We start from the raw sequence: 18,721 nt of genomic DNA on the forward strand, positions 1-18,721 counted from the left end.
ATCAAGCTGCAGCACTTACCGTTTTATCTTTGAGATTCAACTGCCCAATTAATTTTCTATCATCTGCAGGGTCCACCAGCTCACCACCAATGAACAGTTCTACTTTTGTGTGTGCGCTATTGGCTTTAATACGATTGAGGATACAGCGTCGTACTTGGCCAATTGTGTCATTTGTATGAGACCAAATATCCAAATCTTCCACTTGTCGGCCTTGGTTTGGAAAACGAACCACTAGTGTGATATGTTTACCACGGAAAGCTCTGCAAACACACAAATCAGATAAAGTCATTTTCGTCTTCACAAAAGAGATTATTTTTCCTGCTGAATTCTGTGTTGTGGATATTTCAACATTAAATCTTTACACATGGTGATATACTCCAGTATGAGATTTTGTGCAAGCACCAGGAACTATGCAGACATAACACACAGAGAAACTCTGAAGAAGCCACACTCCACACAACTGCATTAAGAATATGGTCAACTTTACAGACAGATTAGGAACTTTAAGAGAATTCTGGAAAGTCTCTTACAGAGTTTTAGACCTTTTCTCTGGCTTGCAATTTCCTTATGAAAACACATAAATAAAGCCCAATCAGAGTGGCAACTATGTTTTGCTCTTTTAGCAAAACAACTCAGTTTAAAATACACCCAGATCAGAAGAAGCCATCAGGACACCAATTCTTAATGCCTTCTGTCAAAAGCTGTCAGAAGTTTTATATTAGAATTTTATTCTTTTTAAATCAGAGTCCTTTTAAAAAATTTAAAGAGGTCAAAAAAAGAAGAAATGCTTTCACACTTAGCAGTGATCATGCTCTGCACAATGGTAGAGAATTCATTAGGAAAAATGTGCCCAGAGAAGCCTAACAAACTACTCCCACGCAAAAGAAGAAGGAAAAAATTCCTCATAAAAAGCTCCTTGCTAACAAGACCTGTGAAAAAGTTAGACTAATCAAATAAACAGCCTATATAAAAGAGATGCTCCTGTAATCAACAAGAGAAGTTCATGAGGACTAATCAATTATATAAACAATAAAAATGCTGTAGGAGTGCTGCAAATTACTGACACATCATGAAGAAATAGCCATCTCTTCAATGTTCTTGACAAAAAGGGCATTTAAAATAAGGGGACAACAAACCCCCATCATGTCTAAGAATATGTCAGATGCATCATAAACCCATAGCAATCTCAGTGTATTCGTCATGTATCTTTGAGACTTGCTTCCCACAGAAATCAGCTACCATCACTGGAATATTTAAGCAGTTTTCTGTTCTGTTTTTCTCCCTCAGGAAATAAAGTATTTTGTTTGTGAAGACAACTACACAACACTGGATTTAAGTGTTTCCTTTTCCTTTGTACCAGAGACAGTTTCAAAGAAGGAGCAGGTAGGATTTAAACTGTTTTTACTCAAGGATGTATTTAAAAAGAGTGAAGATATACAGAAAATAAATACACCTCAAAGAGCTATTCTCATCTTTCTCTTTTTAAGATCAACTTACACAGAACATTTCACTTAGAAGTAATCCTAAATTTTAGCTTGCAAAGTAAGATTAGCATCTCTGTGAACAAATATGGAGGTTGAAGATACACGTTACCACCACCTTTTTTTGTGGTTGGCATGACAGGAGTATGAAAAATAAAGAAGCTTTGCCCGTGGTAACTTAGAGAATGGTATTTCTTTTAAATAATTATCAGGAGTGGGGGGGAAAGCAAACTTTAAAAAAAACAGCCCATCTAAAACTATGTAGCCACAAGGTACACAGGTGCTAGCTATAGAATAAAACATCAGAAACAACTTTATTGTCAGGTCTGCTGTCCCTCTCATATATGCCTGTATTTGCCTGATTTTCTGGATTTATTATTTTTTTAAACTACAGACCAGTTTCATATGTTAGTGAAGGAAACAAGATCCTGAAACTCTATATGTTTATTCCCTGAACAGATGCCCTTTAGAACACAGAAATCACAAAGAGATCAGTAATATTTTGGTTAACAGAAATCAAGATCACAGTAGTGCATTTTCACACATACCTTGACATAGGTAGAATAGTTCTCTCTTCATGGTAATCACTGTCACATTCATTTATATACTCTCTTAAAACAGTCAACACTCTCACCATTCGTATGGCTTCTTGTCTTGCACAATTGATACTGTCTTTATCTCCATCCAACACACATAATGTATCATAGGAGGCTTTTAGACGATCAAAACAGGACTGAATGAAGTCTTCATGAATCACTACCTAATTACATTGAAAAATGGTCCAATTACAAGAAATATTAAAAAACATCTTTTCAGCTGGATAAACCAATGGCAGATGGAAAGATAAAAAGCAACAACCAAACAAAGCCAGGTAAATCACTATTTTTATTCCACTTTAGAATAAACTGCTGTTGATAAATAGCTCTAACTTCGTGTGTGCTTCAAAAATCTTGCATGCCATCAGCAGCTGTAACTGTACAGAGAAAAACCTGCATTTACACAGAAAAAGTGAAAATCTGAACAGAAAACACTAGAATTTATTCTCTCTTACTTCCTCAGATGATGTTAAAGAACCTGTAGCTGACAATCTAGTGTACAGGTTAATTTAAGGAGTGAACACAGAACACTTACAGACCACTACATCCTCCCCTCCAAATCACATAACCCAGCTGCAGATACACTCTATGCATTCTTCTCCTGAATTAACTCAGAAGTGAATTTTGAGCTAGATTCAGTATAGTGGCAGCTGCAGCTAATCTTTTCCTTCTGTCTGATATCTAACATCTTGATCCTGACCTAGACTGACAGATGACCTGTACTTTCGCTGTAAAAAGTTTGCAGTGTCTCCAGGTAGTAGTCTGCAATAAAACATCATAGCTATGGCAGTAAACCATAGTCCAGTATGCAGTTTTCTTAGAGGCAACTCAGGAGCAGAGGAATTACCATCACACTGAAACAAAATACCTGTGTGCATGTTATATAAATCCAACACCTCCTGTATGTCAGATCTATCAATGTGCAGATGGACAGATCTATACATGCTTAGTAAGCACAGACCTATAGCAAGAAGAACAAAGCCCATCTGCCACTACACTTAAGTTATAGCTTGAATGGCTGTAAATGCACTACCTAGAACAGCTGTGCTGTATCTAGCAGACTGACAGCTCTGAAGCCTGTGTTTTTGAGGACAGTATGAAAATTGGGAGTTTAAAGACATATAAAAAGCTACCAATTGAAGACTGCTTGAAGGAGAATATCCCCCCTAAAATTTGTGAAATCCCAATAGTTCACCTCCTCTGACCTTTCAGTAACTCAGCATCACTCTTCCCTGTCCACTGGAACATATCTCCCAGAAAATATTAATGCAGGGAGGTAATGCCGTTTGCTAGAGCTCAGCTTGATCATTATATGAAAACTCTGTGACCCTTTGTAAGGGACATAACATAAAGATTAGGTGAACTTATGACAACATCCAACAGACAACATCCAACAGACCCACCATCATACTGCAAATTCAACAGAAGTCTTATTAAGTATACTTATGCATATGATACCAACTTTTTCTGAGTAGAAAGAGCACATATGACAGATTAATTAAATGTTAAAAGATTATCAGAATTCAGTCTGAAAGTATCAGAAAAAACTCTCAGTTCTGCATCTGACCAGAACCTGATGGCTAGACTCAGACACATACTCTCCAAAACATGAAAACTCTCCTGTTTTCAAAGCTTTCAAATATGCAAATATCACCAAACTGAATTTTGTCACTATTTTTCTATCTCATTATATCCCAGTTTTCTTGTTGCTTGCCTTTTTTTTTTTTTTTTACCTGATTAACTTGTAACCTTGGGCCAAGATTAGTATAGATCTCTTTAAGAAGATCTATTGCTCTGTTTGCGATGTCATCATTTCCCTGAATCACAACCTATCACAATTAAAAAAAACAAACAAAAAAGAAGTATTAGAACATCTTAAAAATTTCTGGTGTAAAATTTAAAACCAAAACAATTATGTAACTATCCTGACATAACAGTACCTCTATTTATTTTATGAGACAAAAGGGACCAAAATGCTAGGTTGCAAAATATAATCAATACAACCTACACAGAAGTTAACTATGCAAGAGTCAAAATTAAGAATTAACTAGTTTAAAGGAGTTCAGAGGTAGCAAAAAAAGTTGATGCTTTATAAACTGAATAAAAGTAGTGTTTATATATTAATATTCACATTACGTTTCCATTTTCACTGGTTTCAGAGAGTAAGACAACTATTTTTTCAGATGCTTGAACATTCTACATCACCAAAGACTTAAACCCAGAATTTTAAAGTATTTAAACGGCTGTGAGTGGGGAGCAGGTGAACAGGCAAATGAGTTCTGTTTCTAACCTGATAATCTAAATTTTATTTACTAGCCACCAGGTCTGAAAGCAGCCTTTACAGAAAAGCCCTGCAGGATAATGAGCAGAAGTTTCGCAAGTTCTGTCATGCTGCCAGTGGCAGGGCAGATCTAAGTAAGTTGATTCCCACAACTAAAACATGCTAGCATTATGCGTGCACTTTGTAAACAAACACTATGTGAAAACTTGCATGAAAGCTGTGATCTTCTTTGGTTTACCTGTTATCACCAGCATTAAAATACCTAACCCTTCAACAAGCCACAACCAAAATTAGTGAAGACCGCTGCTTTATATACAGCACGTTTTACAAAACACAGCCATGATAACCATACCACAGTGTGCTACTGTGGGTTCCAATGCAGCTCCTGAAAACTAGAAATATTCTGAAAAAAATTAAGTATCAAATTAGATATTGATGTTTTTCACTGATATATTTGGCAAGCTACAAAATGCTACAATCTTCCTACTGAAAACCTATGACGATGTTTAGGTGAAAAGTTGTGGATATTATGAGAAAGAATCAGACCAGTCATCACTTGGTCTAATCTAGAATCATTTCAGTTTACCATACTAGAATGAATGACATGAATTAGCTTATGAAGTACACAAAATAGAATTTATTTCTAACACGCATGAGAAGGAGAAAGGAAAACCTACAGATAATGCAAAGGGAACAATCCTTTCTTCTTGAAAAGTATAGGTAAATTTTCAATCTCATGCGCACACACAAATATACTTGATGTTTCAAATAACTTTCCATTAAACATCAGTCTGCAAACGTACCAGCTTGCATACTTGCTGGAAAGACACTGGAGTCAATATCCATGCATTTAGGAGCTTTTTTACCAAGCAACGTAGCTTTTTTTGATTTCAGTCACAGTAACATTTTATCAATAAAGTTATCAATATACTTATTAATTTAAAGTATTATTTAAATATTATAAACTTATTAATTAAATCACACATTCCCCAAAACACAAAAAGAGACTGAGAAAGACTTAGGAGTTAACCTTTCACATGTTTCCTCCAGTTAACTCACCCTCCAAAGGTAGTCTAATCCTATTAATTCCAGATCATCCATCATATAGGCTCGCCTTTTTGCTACTAGCTTTCCTTCTCGACAGTTCACAGCTTTGAAGAAACGTTCAAAACATTTCATTCCATTTTCTGTTAATAGGGAAGGATCCAGCTGAAGCACATTATTTTCAAAGAAGTCCTTATTAATGTCAGGGTCTAAGTCTGGTTCATCCCCCATTAGTTTGGAATACCATTTAAAACAGGCTTCACGATCACAAAGATAAACTGCATTTTCAGCTAAACACTTCCATATTTGCTTCGCCTGCGGGGCACAGAGCCACAGCTGACCATCCTTCAATAAAAATCTTGAGCAAAACAAAGAGACAATTAATAGCACTGTCTAACAGACATCTAGAGTTACAATTCAGTAAAAAGTACAGGCAAAAAGGTGAATATGCACATTATACACATATATATCACAAGTATGACCAAATAATAAAATGCTAAGAGAGACACAGCTTAAAGAAAACACCAACATAGTGCAGCTCTGTGATGAGCATAAGTCCTTTGTTTTCTTGCTTTACTCAAAGAGCAGCTGGTCAAAAGTCATTACAGTAATTTTTTTTTACTTCAACCTCTTTTTAACACTCAGTTTCTCACAACCTAACGTCAGTGTCTGACAAGAGTATATGTCAGTTTATGATCCTGAAATTAAATCTGACGTGGTAGAACACATGGACATATCCCCACATAAATACTTTTAATTTTCAGCTAAGTTACAGCAATATGTATGTAACTGTATCCACATGCTAACGGTGTTCAAGTCAGTAGGGTTCTGAACACTGACAGACAAAGCCTATACAAATCTTAATGCATAATCACTAGCATGGATTGCAGAGATCCTAGTAAATTTTATTTGAATATTCCAATACTAGCATAGAAGACCTTGGGAGAGGCGGCGGGGATGACAACAACAAACTAAACCAAAAACATTCGATGCATTTTTGCATCTGCGTTTTGGAAGAAGTTAACACAGGAACATAAAGCTAGGTAAAGATACAGAGTTTAGGGTTTTGCTTCTCTTTAAAGTTAACAGAAGTTAAACAAATGGTAAGTTAAAACTAACCGTAAGAAGTTAAGTCGCTCCTGTACTTCCTGTACGTGACTGTATCTGCTTCCTGGTCTTACAGTTTGAGGATCATATTCACCATGCTCTGCAAATATAAAAAGTTTTATTAGACAATACATTCAGAAAAAGACATGCTGATCTTAACAGACATGTTTGAAGACTTGTTAGTCTTATAATTAAAACCACTCAAAACCCAATAAATTTTCAGTAAGGTTTATGAAAATAGTTTTCAATAGCCTGCTACCAGTTGATATTTAATCCTAAACTAAAGGCAACCCTAAACGCGGGCAAAGACTAGGAAGGTCTATAATCAAATCAACAAACAATTATGGGCAAATACATGTGCTTATCATTAAGTACAATTGAAGTATTAAAGAACAATTAAGAACCCGCATTCTACCTATTCAGATCAATTCTCCCTGATTTCAAATAGTCAGTTTGAAGTCAGAAGTCAGTTAAAACAAAAGTGTACCAAGCATATAATTCATATTATCCAATGCTTTTTTTCCAGAGGATGCTTTAGTTTCATTACAGAGCATCTTTTCCAAATTTCAGTCTTCCCTCTTTAGGGTTTTTCCTCTCCAAATGAAATAAATCATGACTCCAGTTCTTTAACACCTTTTAAGTAGCTATGTATGCAATATCACATAGAGGACAAAAGTATATGCCAACTTTATTTACTGCAAGTTTCCAAGTACAAAAAACCCAAATGCCTTTAATATTGACAAGCTTTAAACAGAAGAAGCCGAGTAATTTGAATGCAAGGCTAAAAGTAAAACTTTTACCTGCATGTTATCAATTCTCAGCATAGTATTTTATTTAATAAACAGCTGCTTGTTTCATAGGAACTTTGTTTCGATGTTGTTTTGCTTGGTGTTCATTTTGCTTCCTGTTGTTGTTTTTTTTTAATTAGAGATACAAGCTAGATCTGTACTTGCACTACCTTGACCTGTACTAGTAATATTTCACCATGACACATTCATTATGCCAGTTGTGTTAAACTAATTAATGCTGTATTTCTTATTTGCAAATATATTATCTGTACCATGATGACATCCAGACTCAGTAAAAATTATCATCAGAACTGAAAAATCAGTATCTCCTTTGATATCAAGGAACAAGGAAAACAAAACAATCAAATCTAACAGCTGATCTATCATCATCAATGTTTCAAAATTAGGAGAAAAATAGTTGTCATAAATGCTGCTCTCTACATTAGTGCAAAAGCTACATTAGCTTAAAAATCAAGTAAAAGGAAAAACAGAACGCTAGTAGTTAATTGATGTCTACAACACTGAAATTAGGTTCACCAGAATTCCTTCCCAAATTTAAATAATGAACCTCATGAAGTAAGCATAAATGGGCAATTATAAAAAGAAGACAAGAAAGAAATTCTGAAGAAAGACTATAAAAGTAATAGCTAAAAAATTATTTAAATATTAGAAGCAGAAAAATCTGAAAAATATGCTGAGGGTCTAGAAGAAACAATTGCAGTACATATGCAATTACAGTGCTGCACAGAAATGAAAACTGTTCACTTCAAATGTTGGGTGCTTTTGTGTTTAAATTTGTTTTGGTGGGGGGAGGTGGTGGTGGTGTTCATTTCTTTTCACTATGGGAACTACCTGGGCTTTTTTTTTTTTCCCTTAGTAGAGATTAATTCAATAGTGGCACAAGTGTCAATAGTGGCAACAAGAGAAGAACTCAAGTATTAAAGGTCAGTCAGTTGTTCAAAGGAAGTGTGTATTTTAGAACTCTGAAAAATTCTGAACTACAAAAAAAAAAAACAGTTTCCCTAAATATTCTCCATCTCAGCTCTTTTCTACATTTGCCCGACTTATTTTCTACACTGTGCATCCCACAGCAAGTTCAAATGTGATCTCCTTAAAAATTCTTTCTACATACAGAAGCAGAAGAATGAAGAAATTATATGTCAGAAAAGGACACGTTGAAAATTCAAGTGTAACTAGTGATAAACACATATGGCCCAATTTCTACAAATAATTATACTTCATTAACACTTTAAATTTTATTTCTTCAGAAAAAGATAAGAACTGGCTAGCAATCTTTTAAGATTTCAAAAGGCTTTGATGAGTAACCAAGCAGATGAACCATGACCTCCTCCTTCAGGACTACACAATGCAGTAGGTAGTTGCCTCATCTCTCTGACAACTTTGCAGATTTGGAGGAAAGGGTAAGTTCAGTAGAAAAGAAAGTCACAGAAAAGTATGAATTATTACAGATTAGGCTTTTCTTCAACTGTAAAAGGGCAAACATATAAAAGGTATTGATAGAGAAGAATATGCATTAGCAAGTAACAGGAGCACAGGAACAGTCTTCTCTGTCACAGGGCACAACTATGGAAGCCTTCAAGGAAAACGAAAACATGGCAAAACTAAAATTAAAAATGTTAACTGTAAATAAGAATGATGCCAAGTCAATTCTTGGATTTGGGTTGGTGGTTTTTTTTGTATGTGGCATTTTTTTGACTTGTGCTGTTTGGACCTTCGCCTTGAATTTTCTCCTTCTGTCTCATTCACCTTCTCTAACTAAGCTTAATTCTACACATGTCCAGGTTCTTTCTTCTGGCCTCACAATCACTATCTTCCTTCTCCTTTCATTATTCCCTTCCCCACTTCTGGAATCTTTTCTCCAGGAAGGCATGGAAGGCAATCTTCACAGTGCTGTCTCTGTTCTGCTCTACTTAATATATAAAACTGAAAAAGAAACAGAAGTTGCGCAGAAACTGTATTCCAGTCTAACTACCTATCTGAAACATTAGGAGATATTTTCTGACTGCCTTTAATTATGTAATAAACTATCTAATTAAAAAAATCCACAGTATTGTTTATCTGTTTTTGTACTTTTATGCAAACAACTAGAAGTTGTGTAGCAACTCTGCCTCAAGAAAGCACAACATAACTGCTTTGTAATTAGATTCCATTAAACTCTACACACTTGTAATTCGTACTGCACTGAAGATGTTTATACTACTGCTTTTACTGAGCCCTAATAGTTGGGGAGGGGCTGGGAATGGGATGTGTCTTTTGGCACAAAAGAATCATGCAAAACATCAGCCTAATTCTTCTGCTAAAGTCATCAATAATTTGATAGGTACACAATATTATAAAAAATGACCTTTTGGCTTCAGAATTCAAAATTACTGAAATTAATGACTAATAGTTCATACATTAATAGTACATACAGGCTACTTTTGGATGAAGAAACACTGCATTAGAATACAGTTGCTGATTATGTTTCCTTCCTAACCCTAAGGCCAAAACCTGGATTTCGTATCTGGCCAAAGTCCAAAAGAAGAACCACAGATTCTAGCTCATCCATTTAGTTAAGATGCAAACTTTGTTACAAATGAAAGAGCATTTCTGCATCACTTCTGTAAAGTTAGAGAGCACTCCAACAGCTTACAGAACTTGTAAGAAATTGTACTTGTTTTATTCTACCTTTCTGAACAAGATTAAGCCTAAGACTGTATGGCTTCAGAACAGACCAAAGCACTGAGTATTATTTTAACATTAATTAGTGCAATGCTGTGATTAATTAAGGAATTTAAGGTAACCCCCCTCATGTATTCCTGAAGAGAGAAATATAGCTGCAGCATACAGATTTAGCTTAAATGTCATTCTCATTGACCTACACCTGGCTGAAGCTATCATCTTCAAACAGCACCACTATTCAAACAAGTCTTCAAGGATGTATTTTGGATACCTGTTATCAAATACTCCAAAATTAAATGAACTCCAAAATTAAAGATGTCTAGGCAACTTACACAAGCATTGCACGACATGCACATGTGCTTTACAATGTGCAAGCATCTTGTCCTCTGAACAATCTACACTGAATTCCTGCATAACCTACTGGGTCATTTTTGAGATGTAACTGGGAAGCCGGCAGGATATTAAAATGCCAGAGCAGTACTGTGGTGTGGGGGTGCGTGTGTGTGTGTGTGAATCTCCTCATCTCACTTCTGTTGACTTAATTCAGTGTATAAAGCACTGCAGTCTAGTGTAAGAAGTTTCCTGGATGACCATTCGTCTTCACTTCCCTACTCTCATCTCAGTAGCTAGAGAGCTAATCCAGAGTAAGAGTACAAACTCATCAGCAAAGGGTTGACTTTAGCCTGAAATACATAAATACTAACATGATGTGCTGCAGAAGTGTTGCTGATAATAAATGCAGTGAGAAAGCAACTGAACAGAAATGAGAGTTGCATGGCAAAAGGAAACGGTATCCCTGTGATTTAGAGTTCTTCTCCCTGACAAATTCCAAGCACTGGCTTCAAATTGAGTTGATTAAAAAACTTCTCGAATGAGCCTACAAAAGTTCAAAATTGAAGTGTGACAAAATCCAAGATGATTATTAGGACTTTCCACAAAAGTAGAGCAAGATGATGTTTACCAATCCACAGATAAACAAGAGCTGCCACTTCCCCATATTCTGCTGCTAAACACAAATAAACTTGACAAATGAAAGTTATTTCATTATCAGAATTTGCTTTTAACTCAGTTTTCAACTGGAGTTTACATGCAATCTATTTATGAGGCAATTCTTATTTTAAAAACTTACCTTTAGCATACTGCCTCATGCTTTCCATATAGGCAGAGAGATTTTCTGCAACCAATGTAACTAGGGCGTGATTGTGCTGAAGTTGATTGATTAAGTCATGTCGGTAAAACACGTGGGGACTTCGCTGGGTCTGACTGAAAGTAAAACACAAATATTATAAGATATGTGGAGAAGCCTTGCACCTAACAGTTCAGACATCAGTTTAAGAAACTCATCTTTGATTCAAGTTCCAAATTTTCCTAGATCTCTAACAGAAAGCATATTAAGTCTCCTACAATATTTTTTTTTATTCTGACACATCAACAGTTCTTACAAGTTATTAAAAGTAGTTAATTTATGAGGATTATACAGTTACAGTATGGATGGAAAATATCAAAGCAATTCGAGTAGTTCAGTAGGCCGGAGGGAGAATTATCTGCAACAAGACAGGAATAGAAATACTGGCCCACAAACTTGATAACAAACATAGAGAACATAAACTGTAGTATATCTACACTATGCTTAATCACAGTTTCTTCCTCATCACCTGATTTTGTTTTCAAAATTTAATACGGAAACACTAAATAAAACTAGGTCAATTTTCAAATCAAAAGCCTGTGGTCTTAAAACTATAGTGAAAGAATACTAGCTAATAATCACATCATTTTTCTCAGTATTTCAAAAAACTGCACAGCTCTGCATTAGGTTTTTTCCTTTTTAATAATATCTATACGAAAAGATGTTGTTACAAACATGAAAAAAAAACCAATACTGTTATGCAGAGCTTACAGCCTAAGAAAAACCACAGAAGTTGAATAAAATAATTATTCCAAATAATCAATCATAATTTTAGCCTATTAAGCAAGATCTGAAAAAATGCTGTTCTTAAACAATACTAGATATATTTAGATTACAGAAGTAAACTCCACAAGAAAATACAGTGCTTCGGTCCAAAACCCACATGCCATGAACGCTATCAGATTCTACTAATGACTTCTCCACAACAGTCTCAAAATGCTTCAACTTGTGTAGATCAGAGCACTGATCCCAGCTGCATAAACAATGCAAACTTGCACTGTTCTTCCACCTTTAACAAAGGAAAAAGAAGGGGGGGGGGGGCAGACGAGAGGATAGAGCAGCATTCCTCAGTTTGCCACTCAGATGATGCTGTAAGCCTGCCCTGAAGATTTCAGGACTGTTCTCCTTTCCTTCAACACTTCAGAAAGCAGACTCCACACTTGGCTGAATGGTTACAGGTAGGAGTTCTCACCCTTCTTAGGAAACATGGTGTCCGTACTATAGGACCTAGAGCACTCTACAGTATCTCTGCACATTTTGAGAACAGTAGGGAAGGCAAGAAATCCCAATTCCAGCACCAGCTGATAACTATCTTGCTACAGCTGATAACCACATTTCACTGGAGATGTTAACAGGAACTGATAAACCAAATCATTGGGCCAAAAAGCACTGTCAATTTGAGTTTAAAAGACAGAAGCCATCAACACCCTGCCAGTAATTTTATAATCTGCAACCAACAGAATTTGGCCTGCTAAGCGCAGAGGTGTTCAAAAGACTGAATTTCATAACATGCAGAGCTTTCCAAAACAGCTTAGAAGAGACACCTAAAGCACAAATTGTGTTTAAAAAGAAAAGACCCAGACATCTGTTGGGAAGAACACAAAATGGATAGAAACATGAAAGAAGAAAATATACAGGACTTCAGAAAGAATACCCTTCAGTTTTGCTTTCAGAAACTTTCTAATTACACTTTATTCCATCTCTGCCAACCGTCGTTGCTCAGCACAAACCAGCAACAAAACCAGCAAAAGACTGGATGTGTCTCTTTTAATGGCTAACTCTAGATAAGAGAGATGCATTTACAGAACATAACAATAAATAAGAACACTGACTATTCAGGAAAAACAAATGACAGAACAACTAAAGGAACCAACAGAAGCAAGACAGAATACTTTGCAAAATCAAGTTATTGCAGTGTGTATTTATACATACATAATATTATACACTTGTATCAGTCTTACAAAGCATAGCAAAAAGCTTTATTGGCAGAAAACTAACATCTTCTGTGCTGGACATTTTTTACTTCTTTCTCAACAATGCACACAAACAGTAGATTTGGACGTGGATTTATCTTGGTTAGCAACTACTTCTAAAAGTTGAATAACTGTAATTACTGGAGTTATCAGCTGTGAGTTGTTATACAGTATTTCTGAGCAAAATTTCAGATGTTATTTTGATCCTTTGCTAGGATGAAATCAAAGGCAAGAGGATTGTCTTTAAGCACAGAAAAAAGCCTGTCTGACAAGACTTTCTAGCATGCTTTCTAGAATTAAATCAAACTCCATACTCAACTAAAGAATTATTCCTTAAGGATCTGAGGTTAAGCTATATGATGATGTTGCCACTGGAACATACTGCTTTAGTAGTAACTGAGGAACATGAAAAATTTAAGTTAACAGCAAAACTCATCTTTTCATCATGTTTCTACTAAATGGATATCAAAAGCCACTGTATAAGAAAGTGTTTTGAGATGGATGACAAAGTACTTTGGAAATACTAAAAAAGACACTTCATAGTTAGAATGCATGCTTATTTACTAGGAAAAAACTGGCAAAGTGACAAAAGCAAAATTCCAAACTACTTCATTTACATGAATTTTAAAATAATTGTGTCTGCACATACAATTTGCTCAACACAGTACTGCACATGTAACTCAAGTTTTGAAGTCAGGAGTTCTACTACATAAACAAATGTTATATACCATGAAAGCAGACATTAAAGATCCAAACAGCAAGTGAGCAAACCCAGCAAATTCTACTAATTGGGCTAAAATGTGACATGAAGCTAGCACCACGGCTGCTTTCAAGAACTAATGAAACCCCTAAACACTTAGAGAAGGTACTCTCAATGCTCAGTTGATTCTTCTTGGCAAGTAATTTAGAAAACCAATCTTACACTGCTTGAGTAGATACAGGTCAAACTAAATGCTTGAAATTAGTATGAAGGAGGCTCTACCTCCATCAGCTGACAGAGAAAATTAAGATGATTAATTATCTGTACATTAAGGGTCATAAAGTTGACTATTCCCTACAAGTGTCCTCGCACCTACAGAGGAACTGTTTTTCTATGCAGTTATAATTGTGGTTAAGTTAAACTTCCTGAAATATGCTGCATTTCTTTGTGGCCAGGGAGTTAAGTTTTGCCAAAACATTTGTATAACCTGTCACTTTGCTCAACTGCATGAATAACCAGCAACAATTAAATCCTCTTCCTCCTCTCAAAAGAATCTCTACAGTGCCAATGGCAGAAGATAATTTATACTTATTTCTGCCAAGAATAAGCCACCTTAGTTGTTCTGAACTTTTAATTGCCAGTGACAATCAACTGAATCACCCCAAAAGAGTCATACACAGATTACCGTATTAATGTTGCACACAGAAAGCTCTGTGAAACGTTTTTGAGGCAGTTGTCAAAAAACATCTGGTTTGATCTACTTTCAATCCAAATTCTAGAAGGATGTTAGAGATTAAATTTTAAGTCAAATAAGTAAGCTAGATGGATGCGTTACAATTTCCAAGCTGCATCAAAGTTGTAAGAAAACGTCACTTTTTACTTCAAAATGTTGTTTTCACTTACTAGGTTTCCCAGTCAACTGGGAAACCTGACTACGTGACTAAAATAACTCCCTCACCAATATCTTGCTAATAAAGACTTCTCCACGGGAAGCGGTCTTTATAAGACTCTTGAGTAAAACCTTTAAATCACTGTTTACTTTCCTGACTACGTATTTTAAAATTCTGCATTAAAAAAGAGGTATTATCACACACTGCAACACAGACTTCCTTGAAATGTGAGCAATGGAAGAGATGATCTGACAAAGATATATTCAAGTCATCTTGTATTGTATATATACCATACTGGGAACGTACATTTCCATGATCAGAAGTAGTCAGGTTCCTCCCAAGATTAACTCAAGAGCAGAAAAATAATGAAGTGCCTTGAATGAGCTCTACTTCAGTAATTACTTAAAGCAAAGCCTTTTGTTAAGGCACTGTTCTAAGAAGCATTCAACTTAACAAGTACCATGAATAACCAGGTAGCTACAATCACCTAGAGCTTACAGCATGTAAATGGCTATGGAGTCCAATACACACAAGAGACCCATCTGCTAAAAAGCAAGTACTTTTGTGACCTTACTGGAAAAGCCTCAAACAATAATTAATGTGAACCTGTAAAGGATTAAAATATCATGAAACATTAAAAAGGTGTTACAAACTACATTAATAAAGAAACCTCCAAAAGCCAAGAATGCAGTATTATCACTGCTCCTTAAAACCGCTTTTTATCATTAAGAAGATAGCATTGAGTAAACTGAAGGCTTATTTTGCCCATCTTTTCCTGCCTTGATCCTTCCTGTAAGCAGCCTGTACTAGCAACATTGATCCGACTAGTTTAACTCCTTACAAGAAATACAACAAACCAGTTATGCAACACTGATAAGCAAACAATATTTTTATAGCATTTATAAAAATTCTAATGCAATATAATAACTGTCAGGGCACAGAATCTCATGTTTCTGTTGTGAGACGACATTTAAAATAATGAAAACAAGCACACGTATTTTAACAAATCCAAACAGACAATGGCTTTTTTTCCTCTTCCTTTTAAAAATAAACAAACAAAACAAACCGCCATAAACCCAGAAAAACATACCCAACACATTCCTAATCTCATTCATTCAGGAGAGAATCAGTTATTTTTCCCCCAGACAAAAAAAGAAGTCACCTTTGATTTCAAGTATATAAACTGGATGAGATATATAAATTTATCATCAAAGAATAGGGATGGGTGGGTATGTTTGTGTGTCTGTGTCTACATACATACATGCATGTAAGATATATTTGTACTTCATAAGTGTCCTGGGTTCAGCAGTAGCAGTCATTTTTCTCCTTAGTAGCTGGTGCAGTGCTGTGGTTTTGACTTTCAGCCTGGGAACAGCACTGATCACACCGATGTTTTTAGTGGCTGCTCAGTACTGTTTACTCTGACCAAGGACTTCCCGAGTCTCATGCTCTGACAGGGAGGAGGGGAAGCCGGGAGGAAACAGAGACAGGACACCTGACCCAAACTAACCAAAGAGGTATTCCATACCACAGCACGTCATGCCCACTATATATACTGAGGGCAGTTACGTGGGAGGGCTAGATCACTGCTCGGTCGGGCTGGGTATCAGTCGGCGGGTGGTGAGCGGTTGTATTCTCTCACCTTGTTATTTCCCTTATTATTGGTGGTAGCAGCAGTGATTTGTGTTATAACTTAGTTACCGGACTGTTCTTATCTCAACCTGTGGGAGTTGTATTCTTTCAATTCTCCTCCCCATCCCTCCGGGAGCGGTGGGAGGAAGGGGGAGAGAGAGAGCTGCGTGGCTGACTGGGCTTAAACCACGACAATAAGCCAATTCCATTCGTAGGCAGGGAAGTCCATAGATAACAGAAAAACAAACCTGGATTTTTTCACAAATTGGACTACTGTTCTAAAAATGAATAAAAGCATGTTTGAGGAAACAATTAAAACTTTAACTGTTCAGTTCTCTTACTGATCCTGGGTGTCTCAATTTTTAGTCTATCTACATTAAATTCAAGAACATCTTTAAACATAGGTTATGATTTTAATTAAACCTTCCCTGCCTCATGTAAAAAAGATTTGAAAATTTGCCTCATTCCAACACATTCAACTTTTAACAGACAAAATTTTATTTGCATTTCATTCTTACCTCAAGTTTTGTGGCGCTTCACCAAATAAACTACAAATTTCTCTAATTTGTTTCAGTGCAGGAATGACCCATTTGTCATTTGTGCGAAGCTCTTCTATAAAACGATCTATCCACTGGATCTTTTGTGTATCTCGATCCTTAAAGAACAAAAATTTGTAATCAGAATCAAGTATATTGCAGAAACTATCATTATTCCCTTGCTTGAGTTCTGAGACAGGACAGAAAGTACAAAGCCACACAAATACTAGATCAACTGAGTTCTGAAACATACAAGCATAAGAAACGTATCTGAGCAGCACTACATGTTGGCAGAAGCCATCAGTGTGTTACAAACTCTCTGCCTTCAAGCACTCAAGAAAATCTGTAATTAGACAGAATCATCAGTGTTTAAATAATCCACTCTTTCCCCTGTTTCATTTAATTCTACTCACTGGTTCTCAGAGTAAAGTGCTATCAAGTATATATTAAAAAAAAAAAAAAAAAAGAGAGAAACTGTTTCTTAACAACTAAGAAACAAAACCTGACAGTGGCTACCAAGACAGATAATGAACTATTCTGAACAATGAATTATTATTCTGGCAGACTTCTACAGAATTTTGGGTGGGGAAGGAGAGCATATCATAGTTTTCACTGTTCTTTGCTAGGTCCTTTCTAATATTATACAAGACATATAAGGATTTATTGAAAAAAAAACCAACCCCTACCCAAACAAATCAGATTGAGTTCAGAAAACAGACAGAAGGGAGACGCTGCTTTTCCCTTCTATTTACTTTGGTACGGGTTCTTTTCCAGTGCCTTCAATATGGTCATTACAGGATGTCACCAATTGCAAGAAGACAGGAAAACTGATGTATTTTTCTCCAATAAAAGTGCAAACTGTGTTATTTAAAATATATCCCGTAACATTTTAAAAGTACCAGAATGTTTGTAAAGTAATACAAATCTATAAGGAACACTTCTGCTACATTACCAAATCTGTTGAAATTTTTATGGGGGGTGTAACAAACAGTGACTGATTTCACAACAGAACATACCAGAATACTCACCTGTGAACAGCTGTAATCTAAGATTTTAATATGGGCGCTAAGAGCCTGGTCCATGATATCAACTGGTACGTCATCACTATGAGCCAAATTCCACAAAAGGTTCAGCACTTTGTGTGCCATCACACCATCCTTGTCATCCTCTGCAAGACGACGAATTAACTCAAGAAGCTTCTCACGCTGTTTCTTGCTTGCATTTGTCCAACTTGCCTGAGAAAATATTTTATTTGATATGAAAGTCAGTCTTGTTTTTTTTTTTTTTAATTCCACACATAACCTGCACCATTAACAAATGAAGCAAGAATAAAGTGATACAACTATGTAAAGAATGTTTAATTTGATTAAAAATGAGCAGTACATTAGATCAATACTTAAGTCAGACACAACTGAGTGGCTCTTTTAGTTTTTGTAACTGAAGTATATTCAACTTGGGCCTTGAAAAAAAAAAAAGGATCTTTAAATAAAGATCACAGATGTGCTTGTAAAAGTTAACATTACTCCTGCCAAGTTCGTCAACAGGCAAAAGTAAGAATGGCTTCAGCTGTTTCTTGGAAAAGCTATGTCAAAACACCTGTGCTTACACTTAGACAACTTCTTAAATAACTTACAATCACTAAATGAGTAAAACTTTAGTATCACTTGTGCCTCTGAAACTGACTGCAACAAATGTCCTCTGCAATAAGGTTAACCTTTTTCTAAGTTTTGAATTAACATTACTTCATAACCATCTCATAATTTCAGACACAAATCATGACAGTTTACACATAGAATTTCTGAGCATTTAGTTCAGTATCTGGATT

At 35.8% G+C, this 18,721-nt stretch overlaps 1 protein-coding gene across 2 annotated transcripts in view; it reads right to left on the reverse strand.

Moving 5' to 3' along the window:
* USP9X (ubiquitin specific peptidase 9 X-linked) overlaps positions 1-18,721 on the reverse strand; it is a 100,055-nt gene that overhangs the window by 35,475 nt on the left and 45,859 nt on the right. For both annotated transcript variants that reach the window (XM_061359323.1, XM_061359322.1), the window contains exons 12-19: positions 17,925-18,131; positions 16,879-17,015; positions 11,109-11,242; positions 6,522-6,609; positions 5,418-5,760; positions 3,811-3,906; positions 2,030-2,241; positions 20-260 (exon numbers count right to left, since the gene is read on the reverse strand). In XM_061359323.1, the coding sequence (XP_061215307.1) occupies positions 20-260; positions 2,030-2,241; positions 3,811-3,906; positions 5,418-5,760; positions 6,522-6,609; positions 11,109-11,242; positions 16,879-17,015; positions 17,925-18,131 (1,458 nt within the window). The remainder of the gene's footprint in view (positions 1-19; positions 261-2,029; positions 2,242-3,810; positions 3,907-5,417; positions 5,761-6,521; positions 6,610-11,108; positions 11,243-16,878; positions 17,016-17,924; positions 18,132-18,721) is intronic.

The sequence above is a fragment of the Neopsephotus bourkii genome, unplaced genomic scaffold (assembly GCF_033783945.1).
Source record: "Neopsephotus bourkii isolate Nb327-2 ecotype Australia unplaced genomic scaffold, CSIRO-AGI_Nbou_v1 NB_962, whole genome shotgun sequence".
Taxonomy (NCBI): Eukaryota; Metazoa; Chordata; class Aves; order Psittaciformes; family Psittacidae; genus Neopsephotus; species Neopsephotus bourkii.